The following is a 21454-nucleotide window of genomic DNA, read 5'->3' on the forward strand; positions in this document are numbered from 1 at the left end:
TAGTAATTTACTTGACCTGATCAGCCTATAATAACGGCCTGCACAGCAGCACTCAGACTAGGTGAAGGAAGAGCAGTATTAGGGGCTAATGAGTTCTACTGCAGTGCTTATGTATTGGCAAAGGAGAGAGTAGAGGGATGACTCATCAGTGTGCTGCTACTACTTCTTCACTGTCCAATCACAAGTTAGACGTGGGGAGGTGACCAAACTGTATTGCCTTGCTGCAATATAGAAAAATCACATCACCAACCTGGCTCTGCTGTTTGATAGGGCTGTGTATATCTTAGCATTAGATGGAAAGGAATACAAATACTTTAGCTTTTTTTTATATATCACTGTTTTATCAGCCAGACATTTGTGAGTCTCTCAACTTTATCCCGAGATTTCATAAAGCCTCACAACGCTGCTTGCCAGGAAACTGCTTTGTGGGGTTTAAACCTCGGTCCAATTATTTTTTGCTTTCTGTTCATTTGGGAGAATTTACCTTACTTCCTGTTTCAGATACACAACAGTAAATTAATGGAAATCAGACCTTCTGATGTCAGAGCTGACACCAAAACAGTTGTCCCCCTTAAAACATTTATCCTCACCTTTTGCTGACAACTTGAACAGTTTGGGATCCCCATCACTTTTACTCTTGGTGAAAATTTTACTCTGGAGATGAAGATCAATCCATCGAGTACGGACCAAGGCAGCAATAAGAAACTCAACAGAGCTTTTAATCCTCCGTTGGGTATGCATATATTTTACATGGGGATATGGTTTTGCTTGCTTTTTGCTGCAGGATTGTAATCTAAAGATTTTATGCAGTTTTGATGAAATAACAGCCAAAGCTTTTGTGATAAAATAAGGAAGGCCAAGTAATAACAAAAAAAACTAAAATAACAAAAATGTTATGTAGAAACACACAACAGGAAGTAAGGGAAAATCTTGTCAAAACGATGTGGCAGATGTTCCCATCGTTTCCTCGCACTCCCTGTTCTAGTGACAATTGTATTACAGTGGTACTTCGGAATAAGTCCACTTTGGAATAAGTCCAACTTGGTATAAGTCCTGTTTGGACATGAAAAATTTTGCTTGGTATACAACCTTTGTGCTAGAACTTGTATGGGTCAAAATGAGTCACAACACCGCTTGCTACCCTTATTTACCTCTTATGAGACAAAGCCACGACTGCCCACGAGTGTCAGTACGCCAGTTGCTACCATTCAGTGTACAACCCGCGCTATAACTCTCTGTGAATTACATAACATCTCCTCCTCCCTTCTCAGCACCATCCTAGTAGGCACTCTTCTCAGCAAGGTAAAGTGATGTTACATTTTCATTTATTTCTAATTGCTTTTGTATTTATGTATTTTAGTATTAGGCAGTGTTTGAATTTTTTTATACAGCCCCATCAATGTATATTATGCCAATAACAATAGGATTTTTTTTTTATGGGAACGGATTAATCATTTTTTTCTTTTTATTTCTTATGGGAAAAATTTGGTATAAATACAAGGATCTGGAACGGATTAAGGACTTATACCAACGTACCACTGTATTTTGTTTTTCTCCTCACTTTAATGGTGAATAGGACAAATAACGTCATTCCAGCAGGGACATAGACAGCAATAACAACCCTACATAGTACTTTATGTACTGATGATGGATACTTCCAAAGGGAATTCTAGAAACGGCTTTATCTTGTAATATATAGGAAGGATGTGATGGCTCTTTCATGAGGATTTCCCATAGATGTTATTAAAACCTCTTTTTATATTTGTTCTATAAAGATGGTGATAGTTTTGGTATGTGTTTTGGATAACTGTCTAGAAGGCTATAGATTTTCCAGATCTCTTTTCTCCCATTACATACCTAGTCCCGTCTAGGCCTCTGCTTGGTCCCTCATTGCCTCCTCTAAGCCATTTCTGCTCAATGACCGCAATCTGTTCTTATCACTCCGGACAGAGGCAGGAACTGAGTCCTGACCTGGTGGAGTTTCCTCTCTTGGAAAATAACAAAGGACCTAATGCATGAAGAGGAAGAGGAGGCCGAGCCAGCCATAGACAGGAGATCGGGACGGAGCACAGAATATATCCAGAGCCCAATGTAAAAGAGTCCAAGATCTGGATGATATTCTAGACGGAGAGAACCATTGCTTAGGGGCAGTATGGATCAACAGGCAAAGAAAGGAAAGAAGGTATGAAAAGAACATTTTGTATATATTACAACACAAATTTACAACAGTCATGAGTTTACATGGCTTATAGGTGTCACCATGGGCCTGTACCAGGATATCTATCTATCTGTCTGTCTGTCAAAATTATAGTTGCATTGGCAAAAATGGAACAGATAGACTTTAATTTAAAATGTAACCAAATGATATTTTTCCCAGCTAGGCTTCTCTTTAATTGTTTCTATAAAAAAAAAGATGAATCTTCATTTGTCAGCATTGGCATCTGCAGCGTGTGATTTAGGGTCCAATCGTCAGAAGAAAATCTTGAAGGGATTCTGGAAGTGATTGTTGTAAATGAAAAAAAAAATGTAACTTAATTGACTGCCAGGTACGTTTTCTTATAACACAAGATATTTTTACACACTGTCACCGGCAGGCTCTGGTCTCACCTATTAAGCGTCTGGTGTCACTCAAATCAGCTCGACGCTCTGCGGCAAAGAACAGCAGCTACCGACGTCCTCTCCATTCTGTGCCTGTGATGCCCCCAGACTACTTGCTGGACCCTCAGATCCTGCTGCATGACTATGTAGAGAAAGAAGTAAAGGTGAGGAGATGATATTTGTCTGCTGTATAAAAATGACAATTTATATGGAAGCCCAGGCATATGGAAGGATTTAGTTTTTTTATGTTTGCCTTATCCTTTGGGATTTTAATTCCTGGACATCCTGGAAGAGGTTTTGTAACTTTTCTCTGTTCTTTTCAATAAACATTTAGACTGGATTCATACTTGAAATGTGTCCAAGTTGTTAAAGTGATATGATGCTTTTCATGTGGGCAGTATAAATGTACTTTTGTCACATAACAATTAAATTATAACATTAATCCAGAATTTAAATAAAACATTGCTCCAACAAGTTTTTAACACTTGTACGGGATTCTCCCCTGCACTACAATTGCCTTATCTTTCTGAGACTTACAGTCCCTGAACCACCCCTGTCATTCATTGGATTTTAGTTCTTTTATTCATGCAGACTCATCATTATTATGAGAATTGGTTAGGGCAGTTTGCCTAGGAAAACTCAAACCTCCAGACTGACACCCAACCTATCACAGCATTTTGACATTTACAAAAGAATCAGACCACTGCCTGAGAAGTGAAGCAGGGTGCTGTGATGTTTTTAAGATGCTCCCACAAGCCATGATCTGGTCACATTGGATTGAAAAGCACAAAGATGCGATGATGATACAATAAGCTATGGGTATGTCAAAAAAACAAGAATGTATTTATTTATTTTATTAATGAAGGGTGGAAGACAAGGGTGGAAGAGAAGAAGGAACCAGGCAAGGTAAAGAAATAGGCAGGTTAAAGGCTTGTTCAGACCCGTGGTGTGGTTACGGCTTGCTAACACCCATTAACCACATCTTCTGTTTTATAGTAGATAAATGGGAATGGTAGTGCATGGTTCTGCCCACTGTAAAATGTTCAAACGCTGGTTTATACCATTGTAGTGGTGGAGGTGGCTGAGCAGTTAGCAAATGAAAAACCTCCAGGAGCAACTATTCTCTCCACTGAACAAGCCCTAAGCATCAAATATTAAATCTTTGAGCTCCACCCTAATTTTGAGTATGAAAAAGTGGAACTACAGCCATTCCATTTTTTCTTTATTTTCTGGATCAAGCAAAGAAGGGTTTGCACGAGGCAGTCAAACTGGCATGAAACAGTGTGCTAAATTTTAAAAACTAAATCTTTAATGCAGCCCCAGCTGCCTATTTCTGGAAAAAAAAGATTAAAATTACTAATAGTTACCATTGTAATTTAACCTAACTTAGAAAGGACTAATAAAACATTTCCTGAAGTATTAAGCTGCAGAATAATGTAGGAGGTGCAAGTCAAAGAAAAACAGCAGGGGTGCATTGTTCAATTTCTTTTATTTTTACTTAAAAGATACCTGAACATTTTAAACATTTGGCTCCTTCCTCTGACCCAAGTTAACCTTCCTTTCTTTCTACAGATGCTTGCTTACCAGGATTTGATGGCTCTATTTACAATTAAAATTAAACCTCTATAGCCCCTTTTATGGAACTGTCTCAGCTCACTTTAAGACCCAATTGAAATCTATGACTGTTCCATGCACAGGTACAACAAGATCATTGCTTGATGTAAATCATCAGTGGAACCATCAAATCTTGGTAAGCATACATACATGGAGGAGGAAGGTGGATTTGTTTGGTTCAGTTATGGAGGATGTAGGGAAGAAGCAAGAGAGCCACATGTGAAGCAATAAACACCATCTTGACATGCCAAGTGTAGAATCTCTTGTCAGGTTTTTGCTGTCCCAGTAACTGCTATTTCTATTAGGCCAGAAGAGGGGACATTTCTCCATGAAGTGACGTAAGGAGATTTCCTTTTTTTTCTTGTCATTATTACCTAGACAGGAAATGTTGCTCCATCTTTACCATATAGCTGTTCATGTGTCCTCTCCTCTATGCCTATCTTGGTTCTCGCCCTATCATTTGTGATCATTGCAGTGCATCACCTTCATCATCCAGTGCTCTCATTCTCCAGTTCTTAGGTCACCTGACGTGGGTGGTCGCATCCCTAAATCCATCTAGCCGAGATGAAATCCTACAACTTCTGGACACAGCTCGGGTAAGGCTCTGGTTTTTACTAAAGTAATTATTTTATTTGGGTTATGTTGTTTGTGGTTTAGACAGGAAGGTGCAGAGTTGTTCTTTAACCTCCAATTTAATTTCTGTGAACCTGGGGGCACCTTATTCTAGAAGAAGAAGGAATTTAAAATGACTGTCTCTGTTCTTGTCACCACAGCAATTAAAAGAGCTGCCTCTACACTGCACTCCAGAGCAGGATAGTATCCTCAGTATGTCCGCTCGCAGCCTTCTACTGACCTGGAGGGACAATGAGGAGCTGATCCTACGGATTCCCACTCACGAGATTGCTGCCGCTTCTTATGTCAGGGATGATGCACTCCACCTTCTTGTCCTCAAAACAGGTAATAGGTAATAGTTGTCTGTCTCTTTTCCTCAATGCTGTAGGAGAACTATTTTGTGTCACAAAGAGAACCCGTCACCTACATAAGCTACTAGATCATCAAGGATTTATAACGGTAAAATATGTTTTTTGGTTTGTTCTTTAATGTTCTTTGAAGTTTTATAGGCTTATTGTTGTTAGCAATGCTTAAGAGTAATGGTGCACAAAATATTTTTTTTTTTTTTAAATGGTGCATGGTTAATTTCCCCCATTATATTATTCACAAAGGAAAGCTTTACCCTATTTATGTCTAACAGGCCTGGCCTTTCAGCTGACTTGTAACCAACCTTTGTCTTTATGTTGAGTGTGATGGAGGATGCAGAAATAAATCTACTTTCTTGCTCCACTCCTGTCCTTGGCTTCGCTGTGTTACCCACGTGAACAAAACCGCCTCTATTCAGCCGTCAAAAATGACATTCATTAACGGCTGCATGCACGGATCCTTAGATGTCCTCTGTGTCCTCATCGCGTCTCGCTTCCTTATTCTCCTGTGTCCATAAATATTTTTTTAAGACTAATTTCTCTAGAACTTGTTTTCTGAATGTTCTATTCTGTTAACCTGTCTTGTAATTACTCTCGCTCTGAATCTTCTATTTACCCGGTTTGACCTAGCTACTGCCATGTAAAACAAAACTGGGGCTGTTTGCTTTTTAATGAGGAGTTTAACAACTTCTGTACTTGTAGTAACTAAACCCACATTAAGATATAGTTTGTTTCAGGTAAAGTACATGTATAATGTGTGGGGTGTAAGGTATGAAAACAATCACAAAAGAATGATTATATCCATCAGATGTCTAAAGGAAGGCTTCCTCTTGTCCTTCAGCAGACTGGTGACCTTAACCCAGGGGTCAGCAACCTTTACTGTCAAAAGAGCCATTTTGCCTCCTCTTCCACTAAAGAAAAATAGTCTGGAGCCGCAAAACATAACACAGTTTATAAACTTTTAAAAGTTTTAATATTTTTTTAATTTTACCTGTTACAACAAGTGTGCATGTGTAGGCCTACTTTGAAATAAATTAAACACTGAACTATGCCCCTAGAAGCCTCCTTCTAACGTAACAGGGTAGATTTTTTTGATGGGCAGAGTTCTTTATGTTCTGACGATGCCTTAGCGATGAAATTTTAAGGGGTGTTAGCCACAGGTGTCCCTCATTTGCAGCTTTAATTTTGTTCACCTGTACCCCCCAATATTGAGTAATTTGGGTTCAGGTGCTAGAAGCCTCCAGCAATGTGTAACAGGGTAGATTATTTTGATGGGCAGAGTTCTTTATTTTCTGACGATGCCTTAGCGATTCAATTGTAGGTTGTGTTAGCCATAAGTGTCCCCCACTTTTTGGTCACCTGTACCGCCTCCCCCCCATTCCAGAGAAATTGGGGTTCAGATGCTAGATGCTTCCAGCAATGTGTAACAGGGTAGATTTTTTTGATAGGCGGAGTTTTTATGAATTTTTAGGAGGTGTTAGCCACAGGTGTCCCGTACTTGCACCTCATATTTTTTTCACCTGTACCCCCGTTTCCAGATAAATTGGGGTTTAGGTGCTAGAAGCCTCCAACAATGTGTAACAGGGTAGGGGTTTTTTGATGGGTGGAGTTTTTAGAAGGTGTTAGCCACAGGTGTCCCTCACTTGCACCTCTAATTTTGTTCACCTGTACCCCCTTCCTGTTCCAGAGAAATTGGGGTTCAGGTGCCTCCAGCAATGTGTAACGGTAGATTTTTTTGATGGGCAGAGTTCTTTATGTTCTGATGATAGCCTAACAATTAAATTTTAGGGGGTGTTAGTCACAGGTGTCCCCCACTTGCACCTACATTTTTGGTTTTGTACATCTCTCCATTCCAGAGGAATTGGGGTTCAAAGGAGGGGGATGTCATTTTACACACCTATTTGTACACGCCCCGTGGTAGATTTATTTCACTGGTAGATTTTTTTCATTAGAACACCGGATAGGGAATCCCCCTCCTCCACAGTGTTTTGGGAGGAAGGGGATCCCCCATCAGAGATCTCCCCGCGGCAGCCGAAGGGAGCCACAACAAGGAGGCTGAAGAGCCGCAGGTTGCAGACCCCTGCCTTAACCCAAACTAGGAAATTCACTGGACTGAATCTTTTTTTATCTGTTTTTTTATTCTATCGTCAGGAATTTACTCTGCTTTGTACACTTACTGAACTCCCAAAACACAGATATGTTAAGACATTTCTGTTTCTGCAATGGTTCTGTCAAGTTTTTATGGTCTGAAAGTCAGATTGGGTCGACTGTACCTCATTTCTTGTACATGTGACAGACCGACAGAAATAAGGGGGGCAGTTGCCACCGGAACAGGAAGATGCAGGCTAAAACCTGACATATGGTCTAACATTTTCATGTTTTCCATTTTTTTTTAATTATGTGTTTTGTTACAGTCTGTTTTTTTTTTCTTCAGGTCTTGGACTGGACCCAGTCCCAGCAGCAGGGAGCCTGGAGAGAAAGCCACCAGTCGGCAAGGCTGACAGACCAGGCTCCAAGCCTGTAGGGGGTCCCATGGAGAGGCGTCACACTATTTGCAGCTTGGACTGGAAAATGGCTCATAGGACATCAGATGGACGACCCAAAGGAGGTGGCAGCTTAGAAAGACGAGGAGAAAAGCAGGACAGTGGAAGCTGGGAGAAGAGACAAGGAGGGCAGGCCTGCGCCAACTGGGAGAGGAGAATGACTTTTAGTGGAAGTTGGGAGAGGAGGCAGCCGTGTGGGGGAAGCTGGGAGAAACGACACCAGCCTTGTGGTGGCAGTTGGGAAAGAAGACAGCCTTGTGGAGGCAGCTGGGAAAGGCGGCAGCCTTGCGGGGGAAGCTGGGAAAAACGACAACCTTGTGGAGGAAGTTGGGAGAGGCGGCAGCCCTGTGGTGGCAGCTGGGAGAGGCGGCAGACCTGCGGTGGCAGCTGGGAGAGGAGGCACACAGGACAAAACCCTTTGGATCCAAAGGAGCCTTGTCCAGATGCCTACTGCAACTTAATCATCCTGGCTGTAGAGAACAGAGTGAGTTGTAGCTTGTTACATTCTAGAGTTGTTGTATGAAATCTCTCACTGTCTTTCCCAATCTTTGGTCAGCAGTTCACTACTAAAAAATCCTCATGTTCAAGCAGCAACTAAGCTTAACCTGTTGCTATTAAAAAAAAAAAATGTTATAAAGGCTTCTCTCCAAAGAAAAGGAGTGATGTATTCTCTCTTGCTGCTCACATGGATGGTCGCTGCTGTCTTCAAGGCACTATTCTGGCTTTGTCACTTTTTGAAATGTCAGACTCCTGGTTCACCTTTGCATGCTGTGACTCCTCGTGCACTCAATACTTCCATGAGCGTCGGATTCCCCTAATTACTACAGAACACTCTTGCAGGGGCCAATAGAAGAAATTGCAGCACAAAGGGGTATCCCGACATCCAACACTCTTAAAAGTGTTGGATGCTGTTGATTATTCAGCCAGGGTAGCACTTAACACAACACAGATCTTCTATTTGTACAGAACCCTTTTTTGAAATTCACTTTGAATTGAAATTCTAATAGAGCAGCATTTCGTCTGATAGTACGGTTTTGGAAAACATGTAATTTACAGGCCTCTATCTCTCTTCCTAAACTTTTATAATACAAAATACAACTCCTTTGTAAGTCAACTGAGCTGCAAGCCTTTGAAGTATCTTTTGCTTTATGCTTAAAGCTACGTACATACGTCCAATGGCTCTCACCCGATAATCGGCTCAAGGCCTGTCATCCATCGCCCAAACGACTGTCCTGGCGGATCCACAGATGATGGACGATGAACTATCCTAATGCAAGGGAAGGGAGAGAGCGCATAGCGGGGTGCCGCTTCATCGCTCTCCCCTTTCCATAGAGCAGAACGGTGCTGTATGTACAGCACTTGTTCATGCATCGTGCATCGTGAAAGATCCTTTCCAACTATTATAATTGCACGTGTGTATGCAGCCTTAGTTAATGTTGCATTGCACAGATCATCACTGTATTGAATGAACCTGTCAGTGTATGTGTACAGCAGATTGTGAGAATTTGGTCCTGTGTGCACCATTTTTGTTTATCCTTTCAGGATGCTGCAGAAGAATCCTGCGCTCTCATCTGTCAAGTCTTCCAAATCATCTACGGAGACCAGAGCATTGAATGCGTAGATCGTGCAGGGTACCATTATACCTCACCGCCAGAAAGACCATGGTTGTCTCGCTGTAAGTTTTGGTGTGGGGTGATAAGGATTATTCATTCATTTAGTTTTTCTCCCTGTCACAATATGCTGATAGCTTTTGTTGTAAGGGGAATCCGCCACCAACTGTGCTTAGATATGCAGCAATTGACCACAGATAACACAGATGTCAGTGTCTGGATTCATATCGCTGTGTATACTAAACTCACTTCTTCAGATAGCAAAAATGCAAAGTTCTTTACTCAACAAATGGTACAAATTAACATTTTTTCCAGCAAGAAAAATCTTACCAGTTTGGTTTATATGTTTCAGCCTACACAAGATTAACAGCTTTGTGTAGGCTGAAGCATGTAAGCCAGAGTGAAATGATTTTAGTTGCTGGAATAAAGTTCATTTGGTCCATTTGTTGTGTGACAGCTTTGCATTTTTGTTGTTTGATGCACAAGGACACCAGGTATTCCCCAAGTAACTCCTGGTAGAATCTGGAGGTGAGCTGGTTATAATATATAATATATATTATATGCTTACATTCCTATTTATAAATTATATTTATGTATAGGGGCCCCTTTTCTCTCACTTGCATTCAAAAATGACATCATATTTCCCACTGTGAGTCTTAATCTGAACATTTCTACAAGGAGTCAGCAAGCCTTTGGACATTATGGCTCCTCTCTCTATTTAAGGCTGCTGCAGAGATCATATAGAGTATGCTAGTTATACTTTAGGCTGTATATATATCCATATTCCTTTTCTTTCATCCTGTATTTCACCTTTATTTCAGGTGACAGCTCACACACAGATGGCACGTTCTCCTATGATGCAGACTACAGCTGCTGCAGTTCTTTGTAAGGACACTTTAAGCTAATTTCATACAGGATTGTCTCCCTTTTACCAATTTATTTTTACTACTAGTAGACTGGATAAAGAGCTTCTCCTAATATTAGTGCCCCAGGTTTAATTGGTTCTCTATTTATCAGATGTATACAGTTCATAAAAACTTGCAGCTATCCTAATCCTAGACCTCAGTAAATTTCACCACAGATACCCCATACAGGTATATATGCTGGGTAATACCTACCTATTCATTAAGCCAAGGAAGATGTTGAGATGAGTGTCTGCCACAAACACAGAGCCATTGTGTATTCAGTAGATGCTTTGCTGTTGCGAGGAATTCTCATCTGTCTATTGATAGCTAGATATTTTCTGCCCAGCATATAGATTGTTTCTTAACGTTACTGATCAGGAGGGAGATCTGGAAATCTGAGAGTTTGGAATTGAAAGTCAATGCAGACTTTTCTTCCTTTAGGCATTTTTATAAGCAAGAAACCTATGTTTTATTACTAGTGTGCTTACAATACTTTTGGGATTTAAAGAATTAAAGCTTGGCTAGGAATGAGCAAAGAGTGAACAGAAAGCTCCATTCACAGCCATATCTAAGTTGTATTGAAGATAGGAGAGATGGAGTCTGTACTTTTGGAACATAACTCCCCCATTCTTAGCTTTTCTCTGTTGCTTTACCCTTAAGTCTGCAAGTATTGCAAGTAACTCCCATGCCAGTTCAGGTACAGAGCTTTCTGTGTAGTAAAGGTAATCTATTCTTTTTACTACTTTCCATTAAAGCCTGGCACTAAATGATTAGTACTTAATAATGCAGCAGCCCCGTTATCTTTTAAATAAGAGGAACTCATTTGTTCTGACAATTACAAATCTCCTCTTCTCTCTCATCTCAGTAATGGCTCTCATGACACGTTTGAAGTGCATTACAGCGGCGAGTCGTCTCCTTCTTTCGCAATGTCTGAGCAGAGTTTGGCATCGGGAGTCAGTGATGGCGATCAGAGCGGAGTGCCCCTGGAGCAGCTGCAGGAGTACATGATCACTGTGAGAAAATAAACATTTATCTTTTAAGTAAAGGGGGCTTAAAAAGTCAATACATTAAACCAGAATTAAACCCTTTTATTCAATATTCACCTACCGTATTATGCAACTTTGCAAAATAACGCAGCTATAATATCATCGCATATAAAAATATTTACCCCTTTTGGGGTGTATCCTGCTTTGTACCATTTCTCCTAATAGCAGATATTTCATCAGAGTATACATTACAGACTATGTGCATTTTATACCCAGGTTTGTCCTCCCCCTATCTGTAATAGTCAGGTAAGTGTTCCCCAAGGGAGATAGACCTTTATGCATTGTTATTCTGATTAACAAACCAGGGGGAAAGACATGAAAGAGATCATGCTGAAAGTTGTGTAAATTCCTTATAATTATAAGTATATATATATATATATATATATATATGACCCAAAAGATCAGTAGACGTGTACAATTACATTTTAGGAATTCTGTATGGGTGCGTCACATGTCTTTAAGACTTTCCATTTTGTCTTAGTTTTTAAAAATGTCAGCAGCCCATAATAAATGTCAGAAGTGTCATCAGAACTGAATCAGGCAGGGTTCTACTATAAAGAATGTTCAAGTTTATGTCAAAATAATTTTTAGAATGTAAAACTGAAATGTTAGATTAAAAAAATGTTCATTGTTCATGGTGTGGAACTGCAAATTTTAGTGTCGCGCCTTTCTGGTGATGAGTGGTTCTGCCCACTGCTGTAAAATATTTTTTTAACATTTATATTTCTAGTTAAGAAACAAGTTGGCCCCCGTGGAGATCTATCGCTTTGCGTGTCTTCTGCGTGAATATCGCCTCGGAATGGATGTGAAGGACTACTGTAGGGAGCTGCTGCATTTGTATGGAGAAAACAGAAAATTTCTTCTGCTTGGTATGAATTAATATTTATTTACTGACTATTCCTTTACCCTGGATGGTGGATCTGTATGTATAAGGATTGGTCTGAGGTCTGGATGGGGGATCTGTATGTACAGGGATTGGGCTGAGGTCTGGATGGGGGATCTGTATGTATAAGGATCAGTCTGAGGTCTGGATGGGGGGGTCTGTATGGGATTGGTCTGAGTACTGGATGGGGGATCTGTATGTTTAAGGATCGGTCTGAGGGGGGGGGTCTGTATGGGATTGGTCTGAGTACTGGATGGGGGATCTGTATGTTTAAGGATCGGTCTGAGGTCTGGATGGGGGGGGGTCTGTATGGGATTGGTCTGAGTACTGGATGGGGGATCTGTATGTATAAGGATTGGTCTTATACATACAGATCCCCTATCCAGTACTAAGACCAATCCTTATACATACAGATCCCCCATCCAGTACTCGGACCAATCCCATACAGACCCCCCCATCCAGACCTCAGGTCGATCCTTATACATACAGATCCCCTATCCAGTACTAAGGATCGATCTGAGGTCAGGATGGGGGGTAACAAAAAGATTTGACATAACAAGGTAAACAAAAGAGTTGTAAGACATAAACATTCATGGGAAAAGCAATAGCATCATTTTTACATCGATACAGAGAGGATCTTATTAGTTAAAATTTTACACAGTTACATTTATGAGATCTCTTGTCAACAAATACTCCATTTATTACACAGAGATGGGAAGGGGGAAATGGGTATGGTGGAAGTAAGAAGGGGTGGTGGAGGTTGGGGGATCCACATGAGGAAGGAAATGGAATTGAGGAAAGTAAGGGGACCACGGGTGCCAGGTAAGTTCAAAGATGTGAGGTGCGTCCCTACGAGTAAATGTAAGTTTATCGTTGATCATAATCCAATTCAGTTTAGCTTTTACTCGGGCTAACGATTTCCAAGCCTTTGCTAATGCATCTCTTGCTGCCAGCAGCACATAGTAGCAAGTTTTCTTAGTATGTTTCGACAAAGGTATGTCAATCTTACTGAGAAGGGCACTGTCTACATTGGGGGAGATGGGAGTTTGTATTATTTGGAAAACGAGATCAAAGATTTTTCCCCAAAATTCTTGTACAACCGGACAAGACCACTAAATTTGTTTCATGCCCCCTGCACACGTGCAACCTCCGAAACACAAGCTCATGGGAAGCTCCAGACCATCCTGGTTGGTACCAAGTACCAGCGCATTAAAGTTTTGTAGTTCAGTTCAATTAGGCTTACATTGAGGGTGATCTTTGATCTACTCCTCCAGCTTCCATGATTGATGTGGATCCTTTTCCCAAACTTCTATGTATAGTAGCTTGGAGGACGGGGCCAATAGGACGGAGTAGAGAATTGAAATCTGCCCGGAGGAATCAGCCAACGTCTTACAGGTATTTTCAAAAGTCGTTTTGGAAAAAGGGGGTTTTCCTTGGGACATTTTAGAAGTTACAAATGAATGAAGCTGGGCATAACGAAAGTATTCAGAGGGGGGTATTTCCTTATTTTAAATTAGGTAATTTAAACTTAATATTTTCCTACCGAAAATTAGGTCTCCCACCCTGTTGAATCCATGGTCACTCCACTGTTTAAACTGATGAGGTGATAGACCTGGCCAGTTCTCAGGGTTACCCCAAAGCGGAGCAAGGGGCGTGTAAGGCGAGCTAATGTTTGTTTAGTGTTTTATTCTGTCCCACACCGACAGAGAATATTAAAGAGAGGGGTATGTGATCTTAGGTCTGTTACGAGACGATACCTACATTACGGAGGTAATTTCTAGTACAGACTTGGGATGGGCTTTTATGTCTGTTTGTGAGATAGCAGGGTGGTGTGGGAGAGTTGTGCAGCTCTATGATATTATCTAAAGTTAGGAACTCCTAGTCCTCTATGAGGCCTTGGGGGTACGGTTGATTCCTCTCCCTTTGCGGCTCCAAATAAACTCCATTAATTTAGATTGAAGTAGATTCAATGATCTACGTGGTACTGGGATTGGAAGCGTTTGGAACATGTAAAGGACCCTAGGCAAAATGTTCATTTTAATTGAGGCCACCCTTCCCATCCAGGATGGTGAGGAGGATGACCATCTGTCAAGATCTGCAAAATCCATAATTCTTATTATAAAGCTGGAGAGAATTAGGTAAACCGGAGAGGTCAGCAAACTGTTTGAGAAGTTTAAAAAAATTAGGGATCGAGGTTAATGGGGAGGTGATGTACATCAAGATATCATCTGTGAAGAGGGCGCACTTATGTTCCTCCTCTCCACATATGATATCCCTAATATCAGGACTAGACCGTATGGTGATTGCTAGGGGCTTAATTGCCAGAGTAATAGTAAGGGGAAGAGAGGGCAACCCTGCCTTGTGCCTTTTTTGATGGCGAATTTATTTGATAAGAAGCCTCCCAAGGAAACTTTTGCCATTGGGTTAGTGTATAAGGTGGCCAAGCGTTAAGAAAGATAACCCTAAAATTCATCCTTTTAAGAATATAAACAGGTAGTCCAAGGAAAGGGTGTCAAATGCTTTCTGGAGGTCTAAGGAGAGAAGCATGGCCCTCCTGTTTGGATTCCCATCCCAATGGGTTGAGACTGCCGAGATCAAGTCGATGGATCTCCTGGTTTGGTCAGGGGCTTGGTGAAATGGAATGGACCCAACCTGGTCAGGATGGATATAACCACTGAGCAAAGAGTTCAATTGGAGAGATAGAATTTTGTTCATGATCCTAAGATCACAAATGATTATGAAGATATCGGGTGATAATTGGATACGGAGGAGTGATCCTTACCCGGTTTAGGGATGACACTTATGTGGGCTAAATTGGCCTCATTCATTAGATTCTCTCCTTCGCTTAGTGCAGGTAAGGGCCTAACTTAAGCCGAAATTTCTTATAGAATGCATTGGAAAAACCATCAGGGCCCGGACCACTATTTATTGTAAGGTGCTTCAAAACCTGGAGGATTTCTTCCTCTGTGAAAGGTTCTTCTAACTTCTTTTTATGAACTGTTTTAAGTTTGGGAAGATGTAAGCATTGGAAAAACTCTTCAGCTGCCTGTGAGAACTGATTCATTTTCTTATTGCATTCCATCCATTTAGTTGCTGGGAATGATTGTTTGGAATTGTCATATTGATAAGTGTTCTTTAGAAATATTCTGAGTACACATCTTCATGCAACCATTATAGACAAACCTGTGTGTGGTTGGATCTTGTCTGATCGCTCATGTAGGCCTCCAGAGGAAAGTCTGGTTAGATTTATCATTCCACTCTTTCCATTCTTTCCCCCAGGGCAGTGAATGTAGACATAACCTTAGTGTTTGGTATGTTGTATGTTGTTGCCCAGATCTGTCTGTTGCAGTGAATACATATACATATGTACATATTAATGATTCAGATTTGTTTCATCTTCCTAGGTCTCAGACCTTTCATCCCTGACATGGACATCGGCTACTTTGAAGGTTTCCTGGAGAGCATCGGTATACGGGATGGAGGGATCCTCACGGACAGTTTCGGGAGGATCAAGCGCAGCATGAGCACCACCTCGGCCTCGGCAGTGCGGAACTACGATAGCTGCTCGCCAAGCTCGCCCTCCCACTCCTTCAACCGTATGATCACAGACATCACTCACAACATCGAGGCCTTGGCAAGAGATGAAGATGAGGAAGATGATGATGTCAATGATGATTTCTTGTGATTCCTGAATCTGGGTAATGTGCGTTATTTACATACAAGATATGAAGTCTGTTGCGTCTCACTTGTGAGAAATGATGATCGGTTCTTTGTTTTTGTAAGTTTAATATAAATTGTTTTTAAAAAACAAAAAGGCTTTGAAATTTGTCCTGTAGGTCACATGACGGGGATAGGGGTGAATCTGACATTCCTTGAAACATTCCCAGGTAAAGAACCTTTCAGGTCTAAGTGTTTAAATAGGCTTAATTGATTCTCCTCCAGGAAATAATGTATTGAATAAAATAAATTTACTGCTTTATAAATCCCATAGAATCACTGTAGCAATCTATCTGTACGATTTAACAAATTGTTGTTCTTTTTTTAAATATGATCCAAGTCTGCATTATTACAATATAAAGGAATACCTGAATACCTTGTGATGCATGCAGGGACAGGGTTCTCTTTTGGCATTCTTCTAATAGGGAATGGTAAAGTCTCCTACTGGTTATATTTTTTTGTCACCTTTGTCCCTTTCCCTTTACTTAAAAATCCCTGCAAGGTGAGGTAAAGTCTTCTGTTTGACAGCCAGAACAAGTGTAACTATTGAAAGATTTCCCATCATATCCTGTTGCTGACAGTTATTTTAACTCTTCCTTATTTTATTCAAAGTTAAGGCTTTATATAAACTTTAATTCAGTGCACAGATCCCTATTGTCAGTAATCTGGAAAACAAAATTTAAGGACAGTCTGGAGGCCGGCTCCTTCTTCAGAAAGCTCTGCCTATCATGCTGCTGGTGCTGCTTAGTGGATTTGTTCTCCTAATTTATAAATAAGAATTTTATTATGGATAAAGCTAAATTAGGACGGTTAAGCAGCACAGGTGTTATAAAATAAAGCCGACCTACCCGACCTATACTTGTTTGGTATAGGTTCACGCCAACTTACCTCGCTTTACTTTGGTTGGTGAAGAAAATAGAAATGAGAAACATAACGAAAAAGTTTTTATTGTTAATTCCAATAAATAAAGAAAAAGTAACTGACCTGCAGCAAGTATACAGATCTGACGTTCTGTTTTCTTCTTGACTTTTTAACCTGCAGAAATAAGGAGGAATAAAAGGCTTTCATACTTTTTCCTCCTCTGTCCTTGACTAGTTCTTATTTAGCCAAAGAACCGATGGGTTGTGTCAAAATAATTGTAGCAGTACACCACGTGTTTATGATTGTGGTACAACAGCGCTCTCTGCTGGCTGATTGACAGTTGTACTTTATTTTGGCAGCAACCTTTGTCTAACCAGTGTTTTTCAACCTTTATGAGCTACGGCACATTTTTTACATTGAAAAAATCCTGCGGAACACCACAAATTACAAAATGATACTCTGTAGCTAATTCTCTTGAATAAACAAGGCAATTAAGCTAGCTACTGCCACCCACTGACATGGAAGAGTATTACATCACTCTGCCAGTCACTACAGCACAGACACTGGACAATGGTAATTGGATCATTTCCCACAGTACACCTGAAGATCTCTCATGGCACACTTGTTGAAAATCACTAGTCTAACCTACCTAGGAGCAGAAATAGAAGGACGAACAGATCTATGTGTGAGCAGCGGTTGTAGCGCAGAGGGTAAGAGCTCTGATTAGTCTGATGGAGACCAAGAGTTCAAATCCTGCTGAGGGAGCCTTGTGTGTCCCTGGTGCTGTGCAGTGCCTGAGCCCCCTGGTGGTGGAATGGGGTAGTGGGAATGTTTCAGACCCCTCTACTCTGTCCGACCAATGGGGGGTTCAAGTACTGTACAGTACTTGGGTGGTGTGTGTATGTGTGTGTAAATATATATATATATATATATATATATGGGGTGAGGCCAATAAAAACCTAAGTCCCACTTTTTGAATGGGCTGCCCCGGTAAGACAGCCCATTCTAATTATATTTGTTGCAGTGATCACAGACCATGGACCGAAAGAGGCGGGGGGTCCACAACCTAATGTGATGCCCACATATGTTACAGGCCTGTGGGGGCCTGGGACTGGAGCAGACTGGTGGGTTGTCCATGGCCTCCAAGCTTTCACTCAGTGATTCAAGCTTGAGTCTACTGCGCTTGCATGTAATCATCTTTGGAACTTTCAGCGCTTTTCTGATATCACCCTCGGGGTCTGCAGTACTTCCATGGAATGGCCCTTGAGACTACAAGCACTTTGGTGGATTTGAACTGGAGTCTACAGCGCGCTGGGTCAACGCTCTTATCCACCGAGCTACTCACTTCCGCTCAAATACTCATGTGTCCATTTTCATATTTCAGGAGTAAAAAGCAGTAAATGTATAAAAACAAAAAAAGAAGGGTAGACGTGAACCAGCAGCTCTTAAAGCTTTGGGGATCCACTGACCGACCACCAAACCTCCACACCAGAGCTGTATTGTTGCTCAGTGTTTTAGCAGCCAGCCCTTTGAATATTAACAAGTATAGGAGTATTAGTAGTATAGGGCTCTAATATGAAACGGTTTGTTATCTTTGTATTTTTGGTATACCGTACAAGCGCACTGGTTTTGTTAGGTAGACTGTAAAGCGAGCACCCATTGGCTGATATATGGAAGCAGGTCAGACCACACAAGCTACACCCCGATAAGCGCCCTGTAATATGGGGATCACATGGACCATTCATTACTCTGTGATGTAAATACAATATTATTTGAAAGTCTTTATCTTTCCAAAAATTGTATATGGGGATGCTCATCAACCCCTTATATCATCATTAGACGGGAACTCCAATCAAAGTAATTATTCCACTTGTGTCCCCAGGCTGATTTCTCTTCATATGCCTGGAACTGTGTGTAGGCTTATGATTGGGTAGCTAACTGGGATATATATTTTCTTTATTAATGGTAATAAACAGATAATATAAAATTACAAATTATTTTTTTTGTGCATTGTCAGCGTATTATTGAGGCTTCACACACACATCAGATGATTCTCATCCAATTATCTCAGGGCTAGTATCTTACAGTGGCCGTCCAACGTCATTCATGGATCTGTTATGAACGGCGAATGGCTGCCATGCCCATGATAGGCAGAGGGTAATGCAGCGGGTGCGGGAGCAGAACAGTGCTGTATGTACAGAGCTCTATTATAAGGAATTCAATTGCTTTACTTGTTGCTAAAATTTTTCAGGTTACCTAAAGCCATTGTTGTGTTCTGAGGATTTATTTGGGTGGTGCAAAACTTAAAAATATTTTTCATTTTTATATATTTTTTTTACTTATATTTCCACTTATATCTTAATCCCTTCCAAAGGAAATAGAACATGGGCGTGTTGAAAGACCAAAAAAAAAAAGGTAGGAGCTGGGGAAGCAAAACGACAAGCCTGGAATCAGACAAAAATCAGCAGATCGAGATTGATTCGGTCATTTTGCTTAATGTTTCAGATAATCTTGTGATCATGTAAATATTGCAAATTAACATTTATGCAGCGGGATTCTTATCAGTAACATTTGGTTCTTTTTACTGTGGAAGTTGCATGGCCATATTTAAATGCCCCTCCCTGCAGAGGAAGGAGTAGATGAGAAAAATAGCTGAAAACCAAGTGACAGTGCATTAAACTGAAACACTGACTTTTTTTTTTTTAGATACTATAATTGTATTTACCGCATGCAGCTTTGGTGCTGTTTTTATTGTTCCACCACAGTGCAATGTCTCCCCTTCCAATAAATGGGAACCCTCTTTTGCATGGCACAGTTTTTACTAGGCATGTGCTTGTTGCTCTATGGCACAGCCACGTGGTTAGGTTGAAGCATTACAAGGTATGTATGTACCGTATTTTTCGCCGTATAAGACGCTCCGGAATATAAGACGCACCCAATTTTAAAGTGGCAAAATCTAGAAAAAAAAAGATTCTGAAGATTATTCCCCTTCTGATCACTCATGTACCATTCATACCGGTATTCCCCTTCTGATCACTCTGTGCCTTTCACATTCCCTTTCTGATCACTCTGTGTCATTCAAAATTCCCTTCTGATCACTCTGTGCTTTTTTTCCACTGTACGGCAGTTAGGACAGAGAACAGCAGGTGGCGCTGTGCCAGCTTCTTTCACTTTGCTTTACAGACAGAAGACACGATGCTGGCAGAGGAGAGAAGAGACAGACGCTGCATGCAGAGACACACGCAGGATCGGGTATCGGGTGAGTATATTATTTTAATTATTTTATAACACATTTGTCGTATAGGACGCACTAACTTTCCCCCCCAGTTTTGGGGAAGAAAAAGTGCATCTTATACGGCAAAAAATACGGTATGTATGTATGTCCTTGGATTATATATCTCTCCCACACTCAGCAAGGTTGAGTTGTAGTCAGACTTCTATTTTATATCAAATACTCCTACCAGCTACAAAAAAATCTTCCTCATCCAAATGGCAAACCTTGAGATAGAATGCACTGTTTGGCACCATAGGGGACTACAGAATCCTCACCACAGTCTCCACAAACAGCTAAGTTGCTATAATCAGCATCAAAGCAGCATGGCAATTATTTCAGAAGATCTGGTATTGGTTTCCTGTCTTAGTCAGGATATATTCGGACTCTTTTGCAGATGGACTTCTACTTTTTACTGAATAAAGATCTTGCCAGATTATAGAGTAATAAATTCCCTACACTTTCCACATGGCGACTGAGGAATGGGAGATGGTAACCCAGCAAAGTAACAGATATCCAGTTTATGAAGAATCAGCCAATCCGGAGAGAGAAGAGCAAATTTCCTGTGTCCTAGAATAAAACTGAGCAAGTTCACTGAAGACTAAATCAGAAATGAAACCAAACTGCTGCAGATGACCCCCCCCCCCAGCACCTACAACTGCTGTTCTGGTAGGTGGAATATGGGAGATTTATAGTGACAGATAAGGATGGAGGTGAATAATGAACCCAATCCATACGCTTTTTACCCATCACAAGCCCAAGTGCACTCACCTCTTATGTTGCCCCCTTCATGGGTGGGTGACATTTAAACCAACATATTGCTGGTGAGCTGGCATGGCCTAAATGCCATATACTTTACTGCATCATTGTACAATTTGAGTTACATTCCTTTTCCCTCTAGGTGTAGAAGAAAAACATTATACCAATCCTGATAAAATCACTGCCTCTGTTCTCACTTAGTTCCCCCTCAAACAGCTATTTTTCTGTAGTGCCCAACTGTAGTGGAAAACTCGCTGGTTTCTCAGGAGGCGTCCCAAAGGAGGAATATAATTGTTTGCATCATTTTCAGTAGATAACCTGCAACAGAAGGGCAAACTGTCTTAAACCCTAATTTAGTACTTATGAAAGGGGTAATTTTGTAAATGAAAAGTTGCATCAATCATGCACTTCTTGCACTGCATGGGTGAATCCTGTGGGTTTAAGGTTCCAGGTTTGCACATATGTTAATGTGAATGCTGGATGCAACCAACATTCCTATTAACTTACATTTAACATTCCAAGATTAGAGATGAGGGCCACCAGGGCTTCAAGGAAGACAGGCAGTGTTTTCTGTAAACGCTCAGTAAACCAGAGCAGCACCCCACCCCAACCAAATGAGTGAAAACATTACACAAACAGAATAAAAGGTGCTGAGGCACAAGACTGAATC

At 40.9% G+C, this 21454-nt stretch overlaps 1 protein-coding gene across 2 annotated transcripts; it reads left to right on the top strand.

Moving 5' to 3' along the window:
* Nucleotides 1-1937: 1937 nt before the first annotated feature.
* On the top strand, nt 1938-15990 carry CCM2L (CCM2 like scaffold protein). 2 transcript variants are annotated; one of them, XM_072414294.1, is made up of 11 exons: nt 1938-2182; nt 2595-2762; nt 4725-4808; nt 4986-5169; nt 7624-8216; nt 9275-9407; nt 10164-10227; nt 11113-11260; nt 12024-12162; nt 13451-13571; nt 15581-15745. In XM_072414294.1, the coding sequence occupies exons 1-11, from the start codon at nt 2153-2155 to the stop codon at nt 15600-15602; spliced, it is 1686 nt and encodes a 561-aa protein (XP_072270395.1). In that variant the 5' UTR covers nt 1938-2152; the 3' UTR covers nt 15603-15745. The 2 variants fall into 2 exon arrangements, with proteins under 2 accessions (XP_072270395.1, XP_072270393.1); XM_072414292.1 differs by lacking the exon at nt 13451-13571 and having other exon boundaries at nt 1945-2182; nt 15581-15990.
* Nucleotides 15991-21454: the final 5464 nt, after the last annotated feature.

Source organism: Pyxicephalus adspersus, chromosome 6 (assembly GCF_032062135.1).
Source record: "Pyxicephalus adspersus chromosome 6, UCB_Pads_2.0, whole genome shotgun sequence".
NCBI classification, from domain to species: Eukaryota; Metazoa; Chordata; class Amphibia; order Anura; family Pyxicephalidae; genus Pyxicephalus; species Pyxicephalus adspersus.